This window comes from Pollachius pollachius (genome assembly GCF_949987615.1).
Source record: "Pollachius pollachius genome assembly, chromosome: 16".
In the NCBI taxonomy this organism is placed as follows: Eukaryota; Metazoa; Chordata; class Actinopteri; order Gadiformes; family Gadidae; genus Pollachius; species Pollachius pollachius.
Window position 1 is genome coordinate 19,913,932 of NC_136949.1, and position 27,075 is coordinate 19,941,006.

At 42.1% G+C, this 27,075-nt stretch overlaps 1 protein-coding gene across 2 annotated transcripts; it reads right to left on the reverse strand.

Moving 5' to 3' along the window:
• Positions 1 to 5,811: 5,811 nt before the first annotated feature.
• On the reverse strand, positions 5,812 to 25,304 carry LOC307088228 (uncharacterized protein). Of its 2 annotated transcripts, none has more exons than XR_013812551.1 (7): positions 25,196 to 25,304; positions 23,765 to 23,826; positions 23,612 to 23,677; positions 20,738 to 20,794; positions 19,656 to 19,712; positions 19,002 to 19,193; positions 5,812 to 8,933 (listed from the first exon to the last, which is right to left on the reverse strand). XR_013812551.1 is itself a non-coding variant. In XM_079754055.1 (7 exons), exons 2-7 carry the CDS (start codon positions 23,781 to 23,783, stop codon positions 8,716 to 8,718), a joined length of 591 nt encoding a protein of 196 aa, XP_079610181.1. In that variant the 5' UTR covers positions 23,784 to 23,826; positions 25,196 to 25,304; the 3' UTR covers positions 5,812 to 8,715. The 2 variants fall into 2 exon arrangements, 1 of the variants encoding a protein (XP_079610181.1); XM_079754055.1 differs by having other exon boundaries at positions 20,738 to 20,776.
• Positions 25,305 to 27,075: the final 1,771 nt, after the last annotated feature.

Genomic DNA, 27,075 nt, shown 5'->3' on the forward strand with positions numbered 1-27,075 from the left:
TGCTCCTGGCTCAGAAGAACTCTGCCATTGAGCAGAAACACCAGTCTGACCAGTACAACAAAAAGGTCAAGGGTCTGCCTCTCTCCGTCAGTGACCAGGTTCTTTTGGCAAACAAGGGTGGCAGAGGAAAGCGTAAGCTTGCTGACAAATGGGAGCCAGTTGTTCACACAGTTGTGGCCTCCAAGCCTTCTCTCCACACCTACAAGATCAGGGATCGAGTCGGACTTGAGAGGGTGGTGCACCGGAATCTCCTGCTCCAGGTCAGCTTCCTCCCTTGGATGAGAGTCTGGATACCCTGGGCGTCGGCAGTGTGGATGATGGCTGCCCCATGTCAAACTTACCTGAGTCTGAGGTGTCAGCAATTGAGACAGACTGTGGTGCAGTTGATCCCACTATGGCTGATTCGATCTCCTGGGTCAGTGAGGGTAACGATGACCGTACAGCCTTGTGGGTCCAAGAACAGTCCCCAGTCAGGGATGAGGATGCCACTGGCAGTCGTGACTTACCTACTCTGATGATCTCTCCTGCATCAGATGGGCTTGCTGGTGCTGGTACCCCCTTGTCATCCCCCTCCTCTGGGCCCCATGTCTCTCCGGTAATTGATACTCAACCTCAGAGTTCTCAAACAAGTGATTGCCACACTTCGAGGTTTGGGAGAGTTATCAAGCCAGTCTTTAGGTTCATAGAGTCCATGGTGCAACTAGAGACAGTCCTGGGTGTCCGGCCAGTGTCCACTGTAATCCATGTTTGAGCTTATATGGCAGGTGTCTCCTGGCGTTACCCATTACCCATGGCGAGTGAATTTTTTATTTATTTTTTATTTTATTTGCCCAGTCCAAGTATGGCCTAAGCATGTGGTGTAAATGGCACTTCACGTTGTCTATAGTGTTCACAGGGGCTTAGCTAACCTCTGGGTACTCTTAACTCTTTATTGGGTCTTGTTTTTCTTGTGGCCAGTTTACGGTCAGGTCTGGGCAAGTTTTATTTATGGTTCCAATGTTTGTGTAATTCTGGGGGGTGAGTGTAACATGTTGTAATATCCCTTTAACTATAATTACACAAAATTGCCTTTTGTGCCCCTTTCTATTTGATTTTGTTCTTTGATTTAGCTCCACCTCCTTCTGCTCCTCCCGCCCACATTTCTGAGAACCCCATAAGTTTCCTGTCCCTCCCTGTCCTCTTCCCTTTTGTTCTGATTCTCTTGGGAAGAGTTGTGTGCATTTATTTCCCCCCATTTTGTGATCAAATCTTCAACCATCTTATAGTTCACCATTCTTTATATTAATTATTTTGACCTTAAATTGTTTAATGGAAGTGTCATGTAAATAACAATACATAGATTGCAGTGTTTTTGAGAACTTTATATTTTATTACAATATGCTAGCATGCACCTGACCTTCGTGTAATCATGCTAGTAGCCCTCCCTCTCTATGTGCTTTGTATAGGAGTTGGAGGATTGTTTAAGGGCACTTTCTGAAAGGAAGTTGTTTTATATTTATCTTCAGGTATGGCTTTTATTTCTTTGATTTCAAACATTTTTGTGATAAAGTTGTATGTATGTAATGCCCTTTTGTTCTGATTCTTTATTGTTTAAGGGCACTTTCTGAAAGGAAGCTGTTTTATATTTATCTTCAGCGGCAAACAATAAATGGACGTCGGATATCCCGAGTCCAGACTGAGATCCTGGGTGACGTCTCTACTTAAGAAAAATACACAACGCAGATTCAGCCGGTCACACGTGCATCATGCGTAGCATTCTTCAATAGGTCCATGGTAGCAGCTTGCAATCCTTACTCTACTAGTATTAGTCTGCTAGCCATACTTTCTGCTAGGGTGAATATCTCCACCTAGTGGCAAGGATGAATATAGCATATCCTACAAACGGCACGGCCCTTCAGTCGTCAACCCAACTGAACGGGGAGGCTGAACACGCCATCGGCGGAAACAGCAGCCCCCAGGGAGCGCACCAGAGCTACAGCCTTACCGATGGCCAGGGCACCAACGAATGGTGGAGGCTCGAGCTGCCTGGTGTGTACCGGGTGTCGGAGATTGTGGTATCTAATAGGGATGTCAGAAGATGGAGACTTAACAGCACGGGAATACTCATCGGGAATTCACTGGCGAACAACGGCAATGACAATCAGAGGTAAATCACTGGTGTCACCTACCCTCTACCGCTTCCACACAATACTGTTCAACTCCCAGCCCCCTAATCACTAGTGACTGAAGTGATATTTAGAGATAAGGAAGAAGACTTGAGTATAAGAGCCAATGTATCTTTACTTCAGGTAAGGTTCAGGAACAATACAACACCGGTATTCCTACGCTGCTCATGTAGTGACGTATCACTCCGCATAGCTATAATCTGGATCCATTTACATATCACAACATCCCCCTGTTGAGCTAGAGAATCAGGAAAATACATAACACTGTGTATTAAAAAGTAACTCAGTGCTTATTAAAAACCATAAGCATTAACATATCATGAGAATGATTCGATCCATTGGCATTGTCAAACTATTATTTTTTCTTTCTCTCTCTGCCAACCAAAACATTTAAACATATTCCTCACATGACAGTAATGTTTCACTCTCTTTTTTTTTAAATTACGATCAATCTCGCTGTTAGACATAGTCCTTGTAGTGAGATGGTTTGACCAAAGCCCTTCCTACCCTTGTACGCACTGGCTGAGGGCTCTCTGGGTCTGGTGGCTCAGTCTCAGTTCCACAGGGTGGTGCGGTCTGTGATTGACCCTCATGTCCTTCATCCAGTGTGTGTGGCTCAGCAAAGCGGAGTCTTTTTGTAGTTTGTTGTATTTGTGTGTTGTATGGTCCACGCAAGTGACTTCTGCAACGCCTTATCTTGTTTCCATTTGGGGTTTGCACAATGTAGTGCACAATGTAGTGCTCTGTGGCTTATTGCACTTTTGGAAGACAACTGCTGGGTGCCATGTTCTTCTGTCTTTGTTCCACACAGTCACACGTTGTTCAGGATGGAGTAGAGGGAGTTCTCTGTGACAGTTGCAGTCGTGGTATTTCTTCATTACAGCTGCTCTGTGAGCCAGATGCTGTCGGTGTCCCTCTTTACCTGGATCTGCTCGGCTCGGCAGTATGGTGGAGACAGGCCTACCAAAACGCAGTTCCACAGGTGAAGGCGGTTTGCTGTCAATAGGTGTCACCCTAACTTGTAGCAAGGCTATGTGTAGGTCATCTTTGTTGTGTTTTCTTCACGGTGCTCCTGATGTGTCGCACATGTCTTTCAACAAAGCCATTGCTCTTGGGATAGTGGGGTGAACTGGTGGTGTGTCTTATTCCCCAATATTTTATCATCCTTTGGAAAGCTCGTCCTGTGTACTGGGATAAATTATCAGTCAGTATTTCTTGTGGACGTCCGAATAATGACATGTACGACTGCATTTTCTGTGTGACTGCATGGCTGGATACTGGAGCAGGCATTTCATCCACAAGTGGATATTTTGAGTATCCACTTGTGGATGAAATACCGTCAAAACCATTGCAGCTATTGACTGCCATGGTTTTGACAAACTGATTTGGATATGCTCTCTTGAGGTCATCACAGGTAAGTATTTTTAGTTGTTTCACTGGTTGTGTGATTTTCTTGTTGTCATCTAGTTTTCCTTTGTTTGTGTCCACGTGCACGGTCACAGGTTTCAGCAGTTCACTCGTGGGTAATCCAGCTACAGCTGGCCCTGGTACATCCACTACGTAGAACCTTGCGTTGACCCAACTGGACTCTTTGTTCTGGCATGGAATGTTGATGGTTCCGAGGCATGGAATCACATGAAAACTGTAAGCAGACAGTTTTAGGTTGTTTTTCTTCAGTCTTTTGCATACATGTTTCCATACATTTGTCTGAATGTGCACAGTGGAAGAGTGTTCCCAGATGCCCCTGTGTCAATTTTCAGGCAAAGTGTGTGTCCATGGCCTAGTACATCAGGTGGTCTAACGTTCAGTGTTGTGTAAGCTTCCTCTCTTGGTGGTTTGCTGTTGATGCTATGCATACACTTTCCACTGATTGTGATGCTGTGGAATTGTTGTTGGTTCATGTGTTCTTTGTCTGAATCATAGCAGTCAATATCAATTTTGGGTTCATGCTTTGGTCTGTGTCCTTCTCTATACGACTGTTGTTTGTGGTGGAGGAGACTAACTTCTTCTTGTGCTGAAGTCTTGCTTTGGTTGTCGTGTGTTCTTCCTACAGCACCTTGCCCAGTGCCCTTTTGCCCCACATGCATATGTAACCCGATTGCTGATTGCTGTAAGCTGATTGTGGACTACAAGAAGCGACAGGGAGCCGAGCACGCCCCCATCACCATCAACGGGACGACAGTAGAGAGAGTCAGCAGCCTCAAGTTCCTCGGGGTCCACCTCAGCGAGGACCTGACCTGGACTCACCACACTGACACCATCACAAAGACAAGGCAAGACAGCGGCTCTTCCTCCTCCGCAGGCTGAGGAGGTTCAACAAGGACATCAGGATACTCTGCAACTTCTACAGGTGCACCATCGAGAGTATCCTGACTGGCTGCATCACCGCCTGGTACGGCAGCTGCTCCGCCCTCAACCTCAGCGGTGCAGGAAGAAGACTAACCGGATTATTAAAGACCCTCATCACCCCAGTAATAAACTGTTTCAGCTGCTCCCGTCTGGTAGACACTACCGCAGCCTCCGGTCTCGCACCACCACACTCAGGGACAGTTTCATCCCACGGGCCATAAGACTACTGAACTCCTGAGCTACTTAGCTCACCGCTATAACACTTCATAACTTGCCACTTTATACCAGTCGACATCTGGATAAACAGTTTACTTTTTACTAGTGATGGGACGTGGGGCGCCGATGCTTCGGAGCGTGTGTCAAATAATCCAGGAAGTGTTTAGAGGAGCGCGTATCGAGGCATGTATCATTTGGGGGCGGTGGCGTCATTGATGACAATGAAGCCTCGTTGGTTCAGGAGGTGGTTTGAAACGATTCACGAACACATAAGAGCGTCAATGCGTGCCCTGCCTCTTCGGTGCGATTTGAAGTCAGTTTGCAATTGTTTTCATGGAGCCTGCAAGTAAGCGAAAACATTCCCCAGTATGGGAACACTTTGATCTCATTTCACCTAAAAAGGTAAGTATTTATTCATCTTGTTTCTTTATTATGGTAGCCTATTTTATTATAAACAAGGTAGAATTTAATTTATATCAGTCTACATGTTTTATTTGTGTGGTTCAATATACTAGCCTATCACACTTCACCATATTTTTTATATATTTAATTTCATTCCAAGGTCAAGTGTTTGTTGTGTGCCAAGGAGTTGGGATACAAAAACAACACCTCATCTATGTTTGGAACTCTATTCCACTTATTCCTACTTCATTCTACAGATTTTATTCTACCTTCAAAATGTTCAGCAGATTTCCTAGATTCAGTGTAATGATTATACAACATTCAGCTTCAGCAGTGTAGCGGAGCATTTCAGCGTCAGCATTCACACTGCAATACTTTCAGGGATTGAAATTCTAGTTACTCTACTTCCGTCGTTTTTTGGTCTTCAACTCCTCTGCCATACTTTCAGCTACAGAAACCATTCAACTATTAAAACGTTAAGCTCTTTAACGACATGATGGCTATTATTAACCGTTTTTCAACTCTTTCAACTTTTTCCACTTCCACTTTTGTTTTTTTTAACATGGGAGTCAAAGTCAATTTCCTCCGGTACTTCAACTGTTTTAAGACGTAACTAAATTAGTAACGTTTGGAACTCTCTTCCACTTATTCATACTTTAAAAAAACAACAGGACCCATGTATTTTTAAATTCACTAATTTATTGAAAACTGCTTCAAAATGTCAAGTATTTAACACCACTATGCTTCAACATCTTTTTGCACAGAATTTAAATTGCAGTACCAGCTGCCAACAGGTAACTATACATTCAAAAAAGAACAGCAGTGACCTATAGCCATCCAGTATAAAAACAAACAATACTGTGCTTATAAATATGGTCATAAATAACAATAGTCAACCATTTGATATTCAAAAAAGAACAGCAGTGGCGTGGAGCCTTGAAGTACAAATAATATTGTTCTTCTTATAAATATGCAATATGGTGCAAGCTCAGAAACTGCTACTGCCCTATTCAGCTTTTTTGCCACATTTGAATTTGAGTCATATTTTTTGTGCCTTTCAAAAGCTGCAGTGATTTTTGGCTGTGTTAGTGTTTCTTGCCCGTATCCACAGTAGAGGCCTGAAAACTCTTCAGGAGAAATTACACCCTGCTAACTCCCTCTTCAATCCACTCCCATCAGGTAGAAGGTTGAGGGCCATCAAAACTAAAACCTCCCGCTTCCTCAACAGCACATACTGCAGAACCATTAAATCTCTTAACAACTCTACATCCCTACAACAGTATATCAAGAATGCAGACTCCCCCAGTGGCCTTGTATAGTATAATACGCACTAATTTCTACTGTTTTTATATACTGTGAGTTTTCTTAACTATGTACTTATTTATTGGACCTTATGCAGATTTGCACATGACTTGCTCCATGCCAATTTGCACATCACTTGCACCTATAAGCACCTGTCACTTTAATCAAACATACAGCACTTACCCTGGCCTGTCAACCAGGTGGAAGTGGGCTATATGTCTTACATGTGGGGATGTCCCTTTTTCATTTATCTGCCTATATGTTGTATCTAAGTGGGATCCTTGGAAGGATACTGCATGGATGAAATGATGTTCTATGTTTTATGTGTCTTTTGTGTGGGTCTTTGTTATGTACTGTCATGAGCACACTGAAACAAATCCCTTGCAACTTGTACAGAGTTGTATGGCAATAAAGTATTGAATCTTGAGTCTTAAATTGTCAAAGGCCACATTTTCTGCTAGAAAAGCAATGCACTTATTTATGAGTAGAGTTAGTTGTCATGCATCAATCCTTCGATTCAAAATGCAGAGATTGTGACTTCAAGATGGTATCAAAAGACTAAAAGTATCTGTTGGCTTTTATCTCCTTCGGGCTTAAATTATATCCACACAGAAGGGTGTTATCTTAAACTGTGATTGACTAGGTTGTATTCAGGTAATTGAAGAGGGGGTTACATTTATTAATTGATTCGGAAAGCATTTTAAACAGATACACCATTTGAGATGTGTGAAGTGTTACGCATGTTTTCCAGTCAATCTTTAGATACACACATACAGTGTGTGTGTGTGTGTATATATGTGTTTCAATAATGTAATAAAACTCAGACACTTTCTAGATGTGAATTCACTGGTTTATATGTCTTTTGCATATCAATGTAGCATAGTTAATGTTTGTTAGCTCGTATCATCCTAATATCACTGGCTCGAAGACCAATAAAAAAACGATTATGAGAACAATATGTCAAAGTAGTTACAATTCTAATTCTATCAGTACAAGACAGATTACCAGTTTAAACAGTCGATGACATGTTGGCAGTAAGGTGTTCATGTTGCTGTTGATCGATAAATTGAGCCTATACTATCATGAAACCATGTAGGTAGGTTATACAAAATGATAAACCGCGGGGTTGGATCGCCCTGGACCGCTCTCCATTTATTTGGGCTAACCCCAACCCTATTCCTATATGCGTAAACCTAACCAAAATTCGAAATCGACCTAAGAGCCACCCAATTGATCATTTGCATGTCCTTTAGGCCCTTTACCTTATAGATTAACCCCTTATCCTTAGCTCATCCTCAAGTGTACTAGACGACTAGATCATCCACCAATTAAGTCAATTCCGGTTGAGCTAAATGTGAGGGCAATCATCACAAAACTTGGTGGATTTAAGGAAATATAGGTTAAGATTAAGTAGGTTTAAATTAATCCAAATAAGACAATAGGGGGCTGCTGCAAGGATCGCCTGAAATCTTTGAACAAGCATAACTCCTAACCCCTTTGACATACGGTCAAGAAACTGTGTAGGCTAATCACCAGACCCAAACTGAGGATATACCAACAAACAAAGGTCAGTATAAGGCTTGACACCTGTTAAAGGCTGCTTGCATTTGTATTGTATTTAATCTTTGCATCAAACTTAATCTTTGAATGTGTGTGTACTCAAACTCATTTTTGTAACTAAGATTGAATTCACCATTTTACCACTTGTGTTTTTACATATCTAGAACCATTTGAATGAGCAGTTGATTGCCATCGAGTTTGTGTGTGTGGGGGTGTTTGTGTTTGTTGGCTTGGGGTGGCAGAGAGAAACTAAACCCCTTAAACGTATCCTCTGACTTGTTCTTGACCTGCAGTGGTTCACCTTCCACCAGTTACCTACTGTATCTCATTTAGCCTACAATAAATAGCGTACCCATATCTTTCATTTTTTAGATTTTTTTCTTGGCTAATGTCAGCTTGCTCGAAAGCTACATTGAGCCATGCCTGTTGCCAGGACTGTAATAAACTAATATGCTGTTCCATACGTTGATTTGTGCCTTATACCTCACATCTCCCCTTATCTCCTCTCTAATCTCCCTATAATTATCCTTTCCACCTATCCTCACCCTCTATCTCCCTCTTCTTGGCAAGCTAGCTAAGTTAGGACATTTTTCGATATGCAAGTTTTGTCCATGCACTGGCCACACCAATGCACAGACAAAATGAATTTGACAACAGTTTATGATCATTTAAAGGGGAGCTTTGATTGTTATCGAATGCATGGAAGAAGGAAGAACATTTATTAGCATTTGGGGATAGGACGTGACAAATGATCTATGACCTTATTAATTTCTTTGTTATTGTGATTACAATTGAGGAACTTGCCCTCATAGAACAGACATGCCACACTCAGGACGATCTTGTTTTGGAACGGTTGTGAGGGATCCACTTTCTGAGGGCTGACATTCTTCTCACGGTCGTGGGTGTGGTGCAGCACTACCAGAATAACTGGCTCATCTCCTGGGAGGATTAGGAGAAGAATACATCGTTGTTCATTGCATGACATTAGGGCGGCAGACTAACTGCGGCCCCTAACTGAAAATTTTAGGGGCGCAACCAGAAATTCTAGGGGCACACACCGTTAATCAACATGCCAACCAAATATTCATATTTCTACAAATTTTCACTGTATTACTAATAAATATTTTGATGATACAGAGATTACAATGTGCTGTTTCAAATTCAGTGTCACATTTTATTGTGATTCTCATCTATCCAAACAGTTTCCAGGTGTACGTGCATGTGTTCGACGAGCACGTAAGCGCTCGTCGAACGCATGACAACACCTGGAGTGTACGCGCATGTGTACACTCCAGGTGTTGCACGGTGTTGTGGGCACACTCCAAAGTTTCACGGGAGTGTGCCCACTTGACAGGACGCTGCGCCTCCTCTCTGCCTGCTCGCCTCTCCATTGAGAACGCATTATCAGGCACGACAAGCGCCTACCGTGTGAAAAGCCCTTTATGGCACCTGAAGGTTCGGGTGACCCGCACAATTTGGTTGAAACAAGTCGGGTCGGACGCCTGAACAGTGTGGGTCGGTCGCCGGTTTTGTGATTGCGAGCGAGACTTCTCCGGTGCTGGATATGTTAATCAGGAGCGGAGGAGCACTGCGGTCAAGCCAGCCGACCCATCGAGATCTGCGGTCAAGCCAGCCGACCCAGTTTTTTGTTGTACCTGTATATACTAGCCATTACGGCAAGGGCGCCTCAGCGCCTCAGAACTAGTTTCAAAATAAATGCATTTGTCTGGTACATACCGAAAGACAATCATTAAAAGCAAATACTATTAAAGGAAATGTACGGACGTTGTGATATCTACTTTCACAATAAAAGCCCAACTAATTGACAAATGTAAGTTTATGCCAATAGTTTATTGGAGATTTAAAAGGAAACGCCCTGTTATGCCAGACTCATTTCACTTCAGGGTTATATTTCACAACCCCATAGGGTCACCCAAGAACTTTCAGGACATTCTGATGTGTAATTTCAAAATAAAAGCCCACCAAACATTCAAATATGAGACTTATTACACATGACTTTGGATTCAATTTAAAAGAAAAATGCCCTGTTATTCCAGGCTCATTTCACTTCAGGGCTATACTTCACGACCCCATAGGGTCACCCAAGAAGTTTCAGGACATTCTGATGTGTAGTTTCAAAATATTAGTCCACCAAAAATTCAAATAAGAGACATATTACATGTGATTTTGGATTCAATTTAAAGTCATATGTAATATGTCTCATATTTGATTTTGTAATCCAAAATCATATTTAATATGTCTCATATTTGACTGTTTGGTGGGCTTTTATTTTGAAACTACACATCAGAATGTCATGAAAGTGCTTGGTTGACCCTATGGGGTTGTGACCTACAACCCTGAAGTGAAATTACCCTAGAATAACAGGGCATTTTTTTTTTAATTGAATCCAAAGTCATGTGTAATATGTCTCATATTTCAATGTCTAGTGGGCTTTTAATTTGAAACTACACATCAGAATGTCGTGAAACTTCTTGGGTGACCATATGGGGTTGTGAACTATAACCCTGAAGTGAAATGAGCCTGGAATAACAGGCCAATTCCTTTTAAATTTAATCCAAAATCATACGCAATATGTCTCATATTTGAATCTTTGGTGGGCTTCTATTTTGAAACTACACATCAGAATGTCCTGAAAGTTATTGGGTGACCCTATGGGGTTGTGAACTATAACCCTGAAGTGAATTGAGCCTGGAATAACAGGGCATTTTCTTTTAAATTTAATCCAAAATCATATTTAATATGTCTCATATTTGACTGTTTGTTGGGCTTTTATTTTGAAACTACACATCAGAATGTCATGAAAGTTCTTGGTTGACCCTATGGGGTTGTGACCTATAACCCTGAAGTGAAATGACCCTAGAATAACAGGGCATTTTTTTTTTAATTGAATCCAGAGTCATATGTAATATGTCTCATATTTCAATGTCTAGTGGGCTTTTAATTTGAAACTACACATCAGAATGTTGTGAATCTTCTTGGGTGACCATATGGGGTTGTGAACTATAACCCTGAAGTGAAATGAGCCTAGAATAACAGGTCATTTTTTTTTAAATTGAATCCAAAGTCAGATGTAATACGTCTCATATTTCAATATCTAGTGGGCTTTTATTTTGAAACTACACAAAATAAAAGCCCATTTCAGAAGTGAAATGAGCCTGGAATAACAGGGCTTTTTTTTTTTAATTGAATCCAAATCTTATGTGACATGTCTCATATTTGAATCTTAGGTGGGCTTTTATTTTGAAAGTAAATATCACAACTGCCGTACACTTCCTTTGATAGTATTTGCTTTTATTGACTGATTATTATTTTATTGTTTTTTGGTATGTACCCGACGAATGCTTTTAATTTGAAACTAGTTCTGAGACGCTATTACCGTAATGGCTAGTATAAACAGGTACAGCAAAAAACTGGGTCGGCTGGCTTGACCGCCGATCTCGATGGGTCGGCTGGCTTGACCGCAGTGGAGGAGTCGACTAAAACCAGTGGATGATGTGCTTTTTTTGCACAGCAATCTATAGCACCACACCAAACACCAGATAGTGTTATTCCCCGGCGTTCCATCTAATGTTTCTAATTTTCCATCGGTTGCGGGTCGGGCGTCGATATCAATTTATAGCGGGTCGGGTGCGGAATGTAATTCACGCTGCTGTCGGAACACGGGTCGGATGCGGTTTAAAGTATTGTGGGTACGGGCGGTGCAGGGTTTGTAAAATAAGACCCGTGCAGACTGACTGGCACTGGCACACTAGCCGAAGAACGTCAGAAGAACGAGTCAATAGTTTGCTTGCTCATTGTAAACGCACGTAGCAGGTTGTGAAATCTTTCTCCCTATAAGTTCTCATAGACGTTTACGCGCACTGATAATCTCTAGGACCCTCCCCCTCCACACATAAGCCATTCACAGTGGCCATTTCCTATCCTTCTTACACTCATTGGCCTGCTAAAGATTCCGGATTCATTGACGCGCCCCTTCCACGTTTAACATGCACATGTGCGACCAAATGTAAAATTCAGACGCACACCCTCAAGTTTTGGTCGCAGTGTGGAGCCCTGGACTTTTATAGCAATAACGGGTGGGAAAGTCAGTGGATGGGTAGCCAGTTACTCAAAAAAAGTTTTAACTGATTTAGAAATAGATTTGATCATTTTCCCCTTAACAACTGCTGATACTGTTGATTAGGAATGATTCGATATCCGGTTGACTGACATTTTAGTTTTATTTACTGTAGCTTTGTCAAGGTCATGTATGGATTCACCCAAGAAAAGTAACTAGAAAAGGCCTTTCCTGCAGAAAATGCTGTAGTGCAAAGGGAGGTTGAAAATATGTTTTAGTGAAGCCACATGTTGAATGGCTTAAATCAAGTGAAAAGATTTTAACAGACTTCAAAATTCTAAATGAAGCAAACAATGTAAAAATTATCGGAAACAAGTAAACAACAAATAATTACAATAACAAACAATAACAAATAGCTAAAGTGATACATTTTGCTATAGGGAAATATTATTATTAAGGGATTTGGCCAAAGAAATTGAAGGGATTCAATTGTTTCATTGTAGTGTGTTGGTATAAGCCAAATCAGTTTTGCATTTGTTTACAGGTTATTAATTGACTTGTTGTTTTGGTACCGCCCTTTGTATAATATTACCCCTAAATTGTTATTTGTCAATCTAAAGGGGTCTGATTTGTGTTTTTTTGGTGTAAGTATGCACCACTCATCGTACGTGTGAAACCCACAGTGACAGTCAAGATCTGGCCAGAAGGGGCAGAGGCTAAATTGTTAAAGAAAGAGGCAGTGTTTTAAGAAACCATGACTGGAGTAAGCATTCCTCTGAGGCCACCCTGTCTCACTATCCCACCCTATTATTTAAACTATACTGTACCTATATTACTAAATGACAATCATGTTCAAACTGCACCTTAACTGCTCGTTTGCAATTCTGTTTAGCTCTCCAGCCACATTTCGTTGTCTCTGTACTCTGCAATGACGATAAAGTTGAATCTGAATCTGAATCTGATTGTGGATGCCAGTCCAGTGGGATAAGGTGCAATATTGAGCCAGAAGCATGGAGGATCATGTCTACTACTTGGCTCAACATGCAGTGCCGCATGCTTTCACACCACGACAACTGGAAAACTTGTCACCAGAGGACACACTCTAGCTACTGTATGGAGCTGTATCAAGACTGGTGACTGGAGTTAATGTGTGGTGGCCCGGAATCGATTGATAGTGAGGTCATGTCACGCTTGTCAACTCAATAGCACTACTTCACAGGATTCTACCAAAAGGTCCGAGCTCCCTGCTAAACCATGGCAGGCTCTTGCTATGGACATGTGTGGACCATTCCCATCAGGAGACCATCTACTAGTGACTGATACTACTCTAGATGGGTGAGTGTCGATATCCTCAGAAGTCCCACATCAGTGAACATCATTAAATGTGTGAGACACTTATTTGCTATGCTGCCGTTCACAGGACTGATGTTGTGAGGAAGGACAATGGACGTGTGGTTGCAGACAAAATTGGAAGAGCAAAAGACTGTGAAGCACTGTGAAGCAGTACATTACTCTTTTTTTTTTACATTTCTATTACATTTCTGGCTGAGCCAGATATGGAGTTATGTTGAGTATGAGTATTCACAAGGAATGGTGAAAAAGTATTTGGAAATGTCATAACAGTATTAAAGCTGAAGATGTTCATTAAATTTGATATGTTAAGAGTAAAAAAAAAAAAATAGTTTGAGGCCTTGGCTGTCATCCTCCCCTCTGGCTGGCTGTCCATCTGCGTTTCACACAGTGACGGAATGCCTGTCCAGTGCATGTGCATGTTCTCGTAACCTTTGCTCTCTCTCCACAGTTCGACCCGAGGCTGCTGTGTGATGCCTTATAGACTTATCTGTCAGTTAGAGGAGGAAAGCGTAGTGAGCATAAAGAAGACAGATACTCCAGAAAGTATATAGAAGATACTAGTATATAGAAGATACTACAATTACAATTACAATTGTAATAGTAATTGTAATTGTAATTGTAATTGTAGAAGAGAGCCGCCAGGCGGACTCGTAGAGCTGACGCTATCGTTGGCACCTAGCTCCGTCAAGGCAACCCTGTCGGCAGCAGCACTTGCAAAGGCGGACAGCAGCCCGCCTCACAAGTCTTCTTCGGAGGTAAAAACGCTAGTCATAGGCAACTCTGTTCTACGTAAAGTTAACCTACGAACGCCAGCGAAAGTTATTTGCCTTCTCGGGGCCAGGGCTCCCGACATTGAAGCTAATCTTAGGGCGCTGGCATGCGGTCAGACCACATACGGAGTTAGATTAGATGCACCAAACACTGACACTATTTTCGACAACATTGTAGTTCATGTCGGCACCAACGATACTAGGATGAGACAATCCAAGGTCACAAAAAGCAACATAGCTTCTGTGACCTCGCCAGGAAGATGTGTTGGCATCGATTAATTCTCTCTTGCCCTCTACCTGACAACCTAGCAATGATGAGCGTTACAGTAGATTATTGTGTCTAAACCGCTGGCTGGTACGATATAGTTCTGAGCAGGGCTTTGGTTTCATTGATAACTGGCCCTTCCTGGGGGGCCGCCCTGGTGTGCTGATGAGAGACAGCCTTCACCCTACTGGGTAGGCCCCTCAATTATGTCAAAAAACATAGATAGATGCCAGGCGTGACTCATCCACTCACTCGCTAGGATGCAAGGAGATTAGCAAACCAGCTAGCAACATGATCATTTACGTTGCAGAGTCTAGTACAGTAGGTGGATTATCCAAACCAGTGTACAGGATGATGTAGCACGTAATGCTCACACTGAGAGTCCTCCGTGTTTTGGCACTCATAATGATCGTGACACGGTCGCTGGCAGCGCCGAAACACCGCAGTCTTAACCCATTTGTGCCGGAAGCTGCGCGGCGCAACGTTGTATCTACTAGATACAATGTTGCGCCGCGCAGCAGCCGGCACAAACGGGTTAAGGGCTCTTTATGGTTCCACGTTCACGCAACGCAAGGGGGTTACGGACCCCTTACATCCTTGCGGACCCTCCTTGCTTCCACCGCAAGGGCCGGACGTGCACCTCCCAAAAATCCTAACCTTCCGTCGAGGCGACGCAGCAGCAAGGGCTGTGATTGGTCCGCTTTCTAAAACCCGACGCAGAACCGTAAAGGTTCACGACTGCGTTGAAGCGTCTGCGCGGTCATTGCGTTGCGGGAACGTGGGACCATAAAACTGCCTTTATATTGCATCTATAGCTATATGCACTGTGTTGCTGCCTCGCGCTGTCTCAAGGTGTAAAACCCGCAGGCGAAGGCCGCAACCAGTATGTAAAAATCGCCATTTTTTTCACCAACCCCTTCAGAGTGTTACCCGGACTCCCTCTGAAAATAATAATTCAGAAGTACTCAGAATAGGATTCATGAATATAAGGTTTTTTTCATCTAAAGTGCTCTTGGTCCAGGATCTAATTGTTGATAATAAGATAGACATCCTGGGTCTATGTGAAACCTGGTTGAAACCAGGTTGGGTTTCTTCTTCTTAAACTAAGCCACCTCCCCAAATTACGTTAGCTCCCCATTATCTCGAGAATTAAAGAAAGGTGGTGGAGTAGCCCTAATATCTCACTCTAATCTTAAACTAAAGCCAAAAATTAGATATACATTCACATCATTAGAGGTGCTCGCTTTCTGCTCCTCAATTCCCCGACAAACGAAAGGAGTTTGACTCTTTTTTACTCTCTTCGTTTTAGCTATAGCATACCGTCCCCAAGGCACATTCTCACTTTTTGTAGATGAGTTTTCTGATTTGAAGCTGATCTTGTTGCGTATTCAGACAATATTTAGCTTATTGGGGATTTCAATATTCATGTGAATACCAATCTGATGGCCTCACAAAGGCTTTTCTGTCCATTAGAGATACGCTTGGCTTCAAACAGCCTGTCCAGCACCCAAACCACATTGGTGGAAACACTCTGGACCTCGTCTTGACCCGCGGTGTAGACATCTCAGACCTGGTTGTCTCTCCCTACACCTCAGCTTTATCAGACCATTTTCTGCTCACTTTCCAGGTGGTGGTATCCTGCCCCTGCAACGATCAGCAGGCTACTTTCAGCTGTCGTCGCATCATCCCTGCAACCACTACAGCGATGGCAGATAAGTTACCCCTTTCACTTGCTCCCCTTTGTAACTATAGGGGTTCTGTGGAGTGCCTTAATGATGACTTCAACAACGCCTTGTCTGCTGCCATCAATTCTGTTGCTCCACTTGTAATTAAAAAGCGATCAATGAAAAAAACAGCTCCCTGTTTTAATGTAGAAACTTGCACCCTGAAGCGAGGATGCAGAATCCTTGAATGCAAATGGCTCTCGACTAAATTTGAGGTCTTTCGTCTTGCGTGGCATAACAGTCTGCCCACCTATAACGGTGCGTTGACTACTGCCAGGAACGTCTACTTTTCCAGCATTGTCATCTTGAATAGAAACAATCCCAAGGTTATTTTCGACACAGTGAAGAGTTGGACTCCAAAACAGACTCCTCCCTCTCAGCAGGTCTATTCATGGATTTCTTTGAAAACGAGATTCAATCGATTATAGAGGAAATTTATGCTTGGAGTGCTTCTTGTCCTCCACATCTTGCAGGGCAGGATGGGGTCTTGCCCCGTAGGATAGGGAACTCTGAGACAACTCTCCTGGAGTTCAAGACAATCCCTCTGGTGGAACTTGAAGAGGTAATAAAGGCATTGAAACTAACAACTTGTATCCTGGATCCTCTCCCTTCCAAGTTTCTTAAGAATCATCTTCCAACTCTGGGGCCTACAATCCTCTCGCTTATGAATCTCTTGCTTTCTACGGGAATTGTTCCCTCTAGTTTCAAGGCTGCGATGATAAGACTGCTAGTCAAAAAGCCTGGTCCTAGATCCTGAATTAGTCGAGACTATCGTACAGGAAAGAATTGTAGCAAAGCAAATCGTCAACTATCTGATGAGGAACAATCCCTTCTAACATTTTCAGTCCTGGTTGAGGAATTTCCACTCAACTGAAACTGCTGTGACAAGAGTGGTAAATGATATCCTTCTTGCCTTGGATACAAATGAGAGATTGATGCTTCTGTTTCGTGACCTTAGTGCCGCGTTGGACACGATCGACCACAGCATTCTTCACCGTCTTGAGCACTATGTTGGCTGCGGGGGTACGGCTCTTCGCTCACTTGATTCTTACCTCACAAATAGAACACAATGTGTGCTCTATGAGGGTTCAGAATCGAAGCACTGCAAACTATGCTTTGGTGTACCACAAGGGTCGTCCTTGGTCCATTGATTTTTGCAATCTACATGCTTCCCTTGGGCAACGTTATCCGCAGCATTGGAATTAGCTTCCACGGCTATGTGGATGACCCCCAACAATTTATTCCTGTAGAATCAAGGGACCTAGCCCAGATCCAGAAGGCTGTGTCCTGCCTGGCTGCAGTGAAGAGTTGGATGTCACAGAACTTCCTGCAGCTTAACTCTGGGAAGACAGAGCTGATAATTATTGGCTCAAAACGGGGCCAAATTGGAGATTGTCTCACTGTGGTTGGATGACTTCGCCATCCCACAGCGCTTTGCTTTGACCAACATGTTAGAAGTATAACTAGAATTGCATTTTTCCATCTGTTATCTGCAGCAGATGCAGAGACACTGATTCACGCATTTATATCATCAAGACTGGATTATTGTAATTCATTGTTCTCGGGTCTACCTAACTCTACCACGAGAAATGTACAGCTTGTATAGAATGCTGCTAGACTACTGACTAGAATGAGAAAGTTTGCTACTAGGTGCTACTGCTAACCTATAAAGCCTTCCATGGATTAGCTCCATCCTACCTGAAGGACCTCATCATTCCTTATAGTCCTTCACGGCCCCTCCGGTCTTTGGGAGCTGGCCTTTATTGCTACCAAAGGTTAAAAAGAAATCGGCTGGACAGAGAGCATTCGCCTTTTGAGCCCCCTTCCTATGGAATAGTCTGCCATCTGCGATCAGGGAAGCTGACTCTGTGGAGCTATTCAAAGCAAAGTTTAAAACGCGCCTCTGCACCCTTGCGTTGGAAACATAGGGGGTGCTTTTGTTAATGCAGTTACTAAATTAGTAGCAGTATGCATTTCCACTATGTACTTTTTCCCTTCTATTTCACTATTCTGTCTTTTCTAGCATGTTGCGGTGACTGCGACTGGATGCCTGGACTCTCCTCATGGTTAACCGGCCAGCACCCCATCAATTTAATATGTTTTGTCTGCATGTATGTATGTCAATTATGGCAACCATTGCACTCCTGACCATCCCTGGAAGGAGGGATCCCCCACTCTGCATTCCTTCTCAAGATTTCTTCCTTGCTGATTAAGGGAGTTTTTTCTTGGGGGCTTGGGTCAGGGGGGTGTTATAAATATTTGGCCTGTTAAGCCCTTTGAGACTGTATTGGTGATTAAGGGCTATACAAATAAAATTTTATTTAATTGAATTAAAGCCTGCATGTTTAAGTAGCTACTTCAATGATATGTTATTATCAACAGAGGTAGTTAACTGAGTTTCTTGTGTTATAAGAAGTTATACTGATGTAAGATATCATCTGAGATGATCGTTATGAGGGATGTAGTGTATGGCACCCCACGTTAGATATGTGATGACGTCAGTGGTTGTTCGTTACCGGTGGTTGTTCGTTAAGTATGTGAATAAAGCAGCATGTGAACGGTCCCGGCATTGTAATGTCTTTAGTGTTAATACGGGTTAAAACACTACAAAAAATATATAATTCATACATCTTTTGGAGAGTATAATTACTAAACTGAGTAGTAACATCAGTTTCGATAAGCAAGATATTTTGAATGGGTAATTGTCCAAATTGTAGACAATTGTACTAATTTGCATAGATGTTACATGTTGATCAGAGTTTTATTCTCCTTAACTGCAATGATGGATGTGTTCCTTACAAGTGAAGTGTTCCTCACCTGGACACATCTCCATAGTCTCCTGGATATCAATCCCAGGCCGTGTTCTAATGGGACAGAAGGCCAGGATGAAGTCACATCGGTCCGACGACATCACCTCAGTATGACCTTTGTTCTTCAGTCTTTTAACCAATTCATTGTCAGCATTCAGCTTCAATCCATTCACTGTGGTGAACCTACATTTCTGGAGGTCTGTGAAAATAGAAATCTGCTGTCAAAAGTTATCTCTAACAAAAATAAAATCGTAGTGATGTTCTTGATTCTGGGTAGGTGTATAGTCTGAGTTGTCCTGATCTCAAATATTTCAGCCATGGTCAGAACTTTAAACATGCCTATTTACAACACAAACCATGACACAACACAAACAAACAGTTAGGTTTATGGAACTGGGACAACATGATGATGTCTGCTCCACTACATATCACTAAATATTTTGGTTATTGCCATAAGCACGCCATCGGGAACCAGATACTTTGAGAACCATGAGGTGTGTACCACCGGCATGAAAAAACGGGATAAATACTTTATCTTATTTCTATCTGCTCACAATGTGAATGATTACATAATATTTCCCTGCACATTGCTCCATAATTTACACTTGAGGATACAATTTATACATGAGTATACAATATGTATTAATTAAATAAAATGTACCTGGAAACACCCAATTCACCAAAAGTTGGATTTTCAGGGCTGGCATGATGAAAAACCCTGAAAAGTTGAAATAAAAGGTTTCTGAACGCACAAGAAGCATTCTTCAGAAAACATTTGTTACACGACTTATAAGGCCAGAACCATTTCATCAGGCTTGTGCACATACTGTCTCCAGCGATAAATGCTGCTTGCAGCTTTATTGTATTTAGAATCTGCTTAAGTGTCTATATGAAGCCATATGTGTAACTAAGATATGACCCTTTTTACTTGTGTGTGTGTGTGCGTGCGTGTAGGCTTGTGGTGGCAAAGAGAAAATAAACCCGTTAAACGTATCCTCCACTTTGTTCTTGACCGAACACCTGCAGATTTGGGACTTTATTATTATTCACTAAAAATGCCTGATTTTGAGCAGTTTTATAGTCTGCGTTGTCCTGATCTCAAATATATCAGCCATCGTCAGAATTTATGGAGCAACGTGTTTCTAAAGCAAGTTTCAAACATAAAGTCAACTCAACGTCAAAATGTTTGATTTAGACTTTGAAATTCTTTAGAATTATAGAATAAAAATTCTTGATTTGTGTAAAGTACAGAGTCTTAGTGGTCCTGATCTCGAATATATCAGCCATTGTCAGAATGGAGCAATATGTCATTTTAATGTAAAAATGTGGGACTTCAACTAGCTTGACTGCAGTGCCACACTTTTGTGTCTGTGCCATAATAATCAATACCATCACTATGAGGGAACATTTCGCCTGATTTCACGATGTCTGGTTACCTGTTTACACAACACATACAAACAGTTAGGTTTGTGGAACTGGGACAACATGATGATGTCTGCTCCACTAAGTATCACTAAATAAGTTTGTTAACGCCATGAGCACGCCATCGGGAACCAAATACTTTGAGAACCATGAGGCGAGTACTACCAGCAGTAAAAAACAAATCAAATACTTTATCTTCTTTCTATGAGCTCACAATGTGAATGATTACATAATATTTCCCTGCACATTGCTCCTTAATTTACACTTGAGGATACAATTTATACATGAGTATACAATATGTATTAATTAAATAAAATGTACCTGGAAACACCCAATTCACCAAATATTGGATTTTCAGGGCTGGCATGATGAAAAACACTGAAATTAAAAGTTGAAATAAAAGGTTTCTGAACGCACAATAAGTATTCTTCAGAAAACATTTGTTACACGACTTATAAGGCCAGAACCATTTCATCAGGCTTGTGCACATACTGTCTCCAGCGATAAATGCTGCTTGCAGCTTTATTGTATTTAGAATCTGCTTAAGTGTCTATATGAAGCTATATGTGTAACTAAGATATGACCCTTTTTACTTGTGTGTGTGTGCGTGTGTGTAGGCTTGTGGTGGCAAAGAGAAAAGAAACCCCTTAAACGTATCCTCCACTTTGTTATTGACCGAACACCTGCAGATTTGGGACTTTATTATTATTCTAGTCTTAGTGGTCCTGATCTCGAATATATCAGCCATTGTCAGAATGGAGCAATATGTCATTTTAATGTAAAAATGTGGGACTTCAACTAGCTTGACTGCAGTGCCACACTTTTGTGTCACTATCATCACTATGAGGGAACATTTCGCCTGATTTCACGACGTCTGGTTACCTGTTTACACAACATTTTAGACTCTCTTGAGTCGAGCCATAGTACAGCCAGACTACATTTACCACTAACTACAGCCATTCGTAGAAATCTAGACGCCCCTAGCGGCAGCAAATTAAATTTTCAGCAAGTCTAGCAACTCTCCGTTAGCTCGGGAGCTGGAAAAACCAAACTCTGGTCAGGCCAATCACATCGTGTATAGAGTCGGTGGGCGGGCTTAACATAATGACGACTGAGTTGCGACGGTTCCGTATATGGTCCCTGCTACATGAATGATTGTAGCGCCATCCTATTGAGTACAGAGGGAATTTGAAAGACAGCCATTTATCCCACCCCTTGGACTGAGCCGTGCCAATGGAGTGTTCCCATACCAAACATTTTGATGTGGGTCTGGCCTGCCAGGCTAGCAATTTGTATGTCGTCTTCAACATCAGTCTCTAGCAATAGAGCGCAACAGTGTGGTTCCGGAAGTAAAAATCCCATTCATTTGCTCCATAGAGGTTTTGATTAAATGCCATAATGTCGGAACCATCCAAAGTATACTTACCATGTGCCGTTATATTGTGAAACGATGATATATGCTCCTGTAGAAGCCACAAGTTAAAGACATAAACTTCTGGTTTTTCGAAAAAAAACACGTTTTATTCGCGATGTCATTTGAAACCAACTGCGACTGCTACACTACCCACAATCCTAGTGTAACACAACGTCTTTGATTGGTGGAGCTCGCTGGCAGCAAGGAAACGTTTACCCTCACCCGCGAAAGTCAAGTCGCCGATGATTGCTGGCACTGGACTCGATCGCTTACCACAGTAACCATGATTTCCCTTAGAGATAAATGGAAAGTTTGAGTTGCTGTAAGAAATGTAGAGGAAATTAGCTGTGCATGTCGTATTTTCTATGTTCACATAGAAAATATGATAAAAATAAGTACGAATGAGTAAGAAATATATGAAATAGCACTAGCAGTGCTTTTTAGTAATGTTGGTAGCAAAAAAGCTAGAAATACATAATGTTGAATGAATATGTAACTGAAATATGAGAATGATTCACGAGTAAAACGAGTAACGTTGTTACGCGGTGATTGCAGTCATGAACGAAGGAACGTACCATCTCCATGACAACACTATGCACTATTTGAAACACTATACATACATGCATACACACATTTATTTAAAATTACATTAAAAAAAATAATAATAATGACAAAGGTTATAAGATGCAAGAAATGCACTAAACTATTGGGTTGTAACCAAAAACTTTATGATGGTTAATGGGATTTCACAAAACAAATTACAGTCTTGTACCTTCCGTTTTCCCAATTATGTTTTGCCCTGAATCAAACGTTTTATGGTCACGACTACCTTGACGAATGATTGGCTTAAAACTCTTCATATAACGATTTTACAAAAAGTCAACAGAGAAAATGAATGGGAAAGTTACTACCGGAACCAGAACTTCTCAAAAAGGGGGTCACTGTTGTGCTCTATACAGTACAGCCTTTTATTGCTGTCATTGAGCCAGCTCCTCTAGCAAGACCAGTTAGCAAAAGCCGTCAGTGTGGTCTTTGCTTGTATGTCTCCTTGCTTTCTTTTGTGCTCTTCCCCAGATTATTCTTAGATAAATAAACTGCTAAAGAGTAAAAGCAACCTTCTGTATTGTTATAAAATAAACCCAACGTGTTTCATTTTTAGTAGAGAACCCGTGCTGATATGTTCAACATACATTCTTGGGTGAGGGGCCCAAGGTAGAATTGTCTAGAGAGGAAGAAGGTAGAGGTGCCTTAAATGAGCTACTCTGTAATGAGGTACTCTGTAATGAGGTACTGTGTAATCAGGTACTCTGTAATCAGGTTCTCTGTAATCAGGTACTCTGTAATCAGGTACTCTGTAATCAGGTACTCTGTAATCAGGTACTCTGTAATGAGGTACTCTGTAATCAGGTACTCTGTAATGAGGTACTCTGTAATGAGGTACTCTGTAAGACATGCCTATTTACAACACAAACCATGACACGACACATACAAACAGTTAGGTTTGTGGAACTGGGACAACATGATGATGTCTGCTCCACTAAGTATCACTAAATAAGTTTGTTAACGCCATGAGCATGCCATCGGGAACCAGATACTTTGAGAACCATGAGGCGAGTACTACCAGCAGTAAAAAACAAATCAAATACTTTATCTTCTTTCTATGAGCTCACAATGTGTATAAGTACATAATATTTCCCTGCACATTGCTCCTTAATTTACACTTAAGGATACAATAATACAGAACATTTACCTACCCTAGGTCACTAATTAATCAAATTTACCTTTAAGCACCATCTTCACCAGATATTGGAAGCCCTTAATCAAGACTGTCCTGGTGAAAAACAACGCTGAAATAAAATGGTGAAATGTTAAAATGAAAAGGTTTCTGAACATAAAACAGGTATTTCTCAGAAAACATTTGTTACACGACTTACAAGACCGGACCAGTTCCATCAGGCTTGTGCAAATACTACTGGCTGTAGCCCTGGAGCCCACACTGTTTGATAAAAATAAATAGACAGATACTTTATGAGTGTAGTATTTACTTTGTTGTATTTTGACAATAAGACATTGTTAAGTTATGTTGAAAAGGCTGAAATTAAGGTATGCCTATTAGGTTAGAAATGTTGGAGTTTGGCTATTAGATGGTGAAGTTGAGGCAGTCTAGTAGGTCAGAGACGGTCGGTTTTGTTGTGACGTTAGCTGTTGTGTTTCAGCGAACCTCAGGTCAATTAATTATCTCTGTTTCCGCCTCTACCCTGCCTTCTTGTTTTTTGTTATAGCTGTCTTGCACTATAGTGGCATAATTTTGAATTATAAACCACTAAAGCTGTGTATTACTCTTGTTCTTTTTTGATGGAAGGTCAGGTTAGGTGTACACTGAACACGGCTCTTAGGAGTCTGTTGTTTGGTCAAGTGGTTCTTTAATCTGGACATTTCTTTTTAAAACCTGTGAATTTCTCTTATTTGTTCGTAAACATGGAAATCTATGCCATTTAACACTGTTACTGAAATAAGTCCACAATTTAGAGCAAATCTGTAAAATCCTGTGTTTTTGCCATTTTCCTCAAAAGACTGAACGGTCCTCTCTGCTGTACGCAGGTGGCTTTCCGTTCGTGACATCACAGTGCCTGTTCCGAGGTAGTCTGACGTCACAACCAAGATGTACCGGGTACCGTTTGTCTGGCCGTGTGGAGCTCTATCCCGTGTGTGTGTGTGTGTGTGTGTGTGTGTGTGTGTGTGTGTGTGTGTGTGTGTGTGTGTGTGTGTGTGTGTGTGTGTGTGTGTGTGTGTGTGTGTGTGTGTGTGTGTGTGTGTGTGTGTGTGTGTAGGGATGGACTGGTCCAAAATGCCCGTGTGTGTGTGTCCGTGTGTGTGTGTGTGCGTGTGCGCGTGTATCCGTGTGGAGCTCTGTCTGGGAAGTGCCAGCGGTGGACTACCGTGTTAACGAGAACGTTGGGCTTTTCTGACGCTCATTACATAGTGCCCCGCGGTGTCTGTGGATGGTGAAGTTCCGTCTGAGCAGCGATTTATTTTATGTCCGCGTCCGGGTGAGGGTTAGGCTTCCCGGACACTTGTAGTATAACGCCACGGTGTGTATGGATTATATCGCTCATACACAACGACAGTACCGACAAAGTATCATAACGTTTTGTCAAAACTTTTTCCGTAGGAATGTGGTTTCCCTCTCAGCTGAGCCAGTGTGCCGCCCTGCTCAACAAGGCTCTGATCCGGTAGTAGTTTAATTACAGCTACAGCCCCCAACTCCTCCAAACTAATGACGTTTTATGTCATTGATAGTCTATAGCAGTGAGTTGTGTACGAAGTCATTGTACTTATTCTATATATATATGTGTTTTTCCTACCGTAGCGACTGCTGTGTTGCGTTCTGCTCAAAGGACCGGACAGACCTTTGACTTTTAGTTTCAGCGTTCCGGATGTTTTCTTACCGGTACTATATATGGTCATATGGTGTGAGAGTTGTTCTTCTTCTTCTTCTTCTTCTTCTTCTTCTTCTTCTTCTTCTTCTTCTTCTTCTTCTTCTTCTTCTTCTTCTTCTTCTTCTTCTTCTTCTTCTTCTTCTTCTTCTTCTTCTTCTTCTTCTTCTTCTTCTTCTTCTTCTTCTTCTTCTATCCTTTATTTAACCAGGTTAGTCTCATTGAAATTAAAATATATTTTACAAGAGAGACCTAGCCAAGATGGATAGCAGTACACAGTTCCAACATAAAACACTAGACAAAATGCAAGTTCAATACTAAGTGCAATTGTGAAAATACATTAAGATTATTAACTAAAACATTTGCAATTCCCAATCGAGTCTGACATCAAACTCTTAACAACAGCTTTAAATTCATTGAGAGTCACTAGGTCCTGAAGCTTGAGCTGCTTCTGCAGGTTATTCCAGGAAGACGGTGCAAATAACTTAAAGGCCTTTTTACCCAGTTCTGTCCAAGCCTCAGCAACAGTCATAAGCACCATGTCCGAGACCAGGGCCGATGTTACAACGAATTCTGCGACCCACCGAAAAGTGTGACCCCAGGGGGCGCTGTTGCATATTTTTTGCAATATGAACGAGTTTGAAGCGTAGACAGGCATGACAAAAACATAAATAAAACATAAGATCTCCCCTCAACCAATTATCTTTTTATTAAAGGTGCTTAATAAATACATTTGTTTTGATTTGATTAGCATTTTACAGACCCATACAATGATAGGGCGTTTAGTACGGTCCTTCACCGTTGCTTCTTTACCCATAATATACTACAGTCAGTGTTAAATTACGCTGATTTACCTTTGAGCATTTCCTATTATAGGCTACTGTGTAAAACGCTGTTTAGAATTAATGTTAGTATCAAGAAAAGAAAGACCCACCGGTGGGGGGAGATCTCATGTTTTATTTATGTTTTTGTTATAATGAAAACGTGCATGTTGCAAATATGCAACAGCGCCCCCTGGGGTCACACTTTACGGTGGGTCGCAGAATTCGGTGTAACACCGGCGATCGGCATAGGCGACCTAGGCGATCGCCTAGGGCGGCAAATGTGTTGGGGGCGCCCTCTGGTGGCGCCCTTAATTAATTAATTAATAATATACGAAACAAGCGAAATGAAACCAAACATTGTTCCCAAATTGAACGGACAAGGGAGGGGGCAGGGTATTAATTGTTAGGGCGCACTTCTTGGGTGTCCCGGCCAACCCAAAAACTCTTAGAACCCCTCGACCAACAAAGCGTCCCAGTGGAAGTCGGCTTATCGAGGGGGGAAATCCTGCAGGTAGCCGACACAGCGCTGGGGAACCCTCAACACGTACCCCTCCCTCCACTCTCCGCTACGGATGCAGCTGCCACTGCCGCCGCTGCCGCCGCTGCCACCACCGCCTCAGCCGCGACTAAAAACAAACAATCTGGGCAATAAGCGTGCTATTCGGCCTACCACTTCTGGTCCGTCCAAGCGTGCGAGGAAGAATGCCGATCATCCCGGTCCCCGGTATCCTCAACCATCTTACCCACAAGTCCTCAACACGGATATCATCCAGGTTCTACAAACCCTCGCCGAGTCCGTGAAAAGCCTCGGAGCAAGGATGGACGCCGTCGAGACACCGATCCAAACTCCAGGATGGGTCCAGGCTAGGGCTGGGCGATATGGCCTCTGAATGATATGGCGATATTATTTTGCTATATCGCCATACACAATATATATCTCGATATTTTGACATTTCCTCTAAAGCACTTAAAAATGCTTGATTT

What these genes read in the sequence shown, in the direction of transcription:
- LOC307088228 (XM_079754055.1), bottom strand. An exon ending in GGTGAATTGGGTGTTTCCAG is followed by an intron (nt 19,713 to 20,737) that starts GTACATTTTATT and finishes TCAACTTTTCAG; the next exon opens with GGTTTTTCATCATGCCAGCC. An exon ending in GACTATGGAGATGTGTCCAG is followed by an intron (nt 8,934 to 19,001) that starts GTGAGGAACACT and finishes TAATCCTCCCAG; the next exon opens with GAGATGAGCCAGTTATTCTG.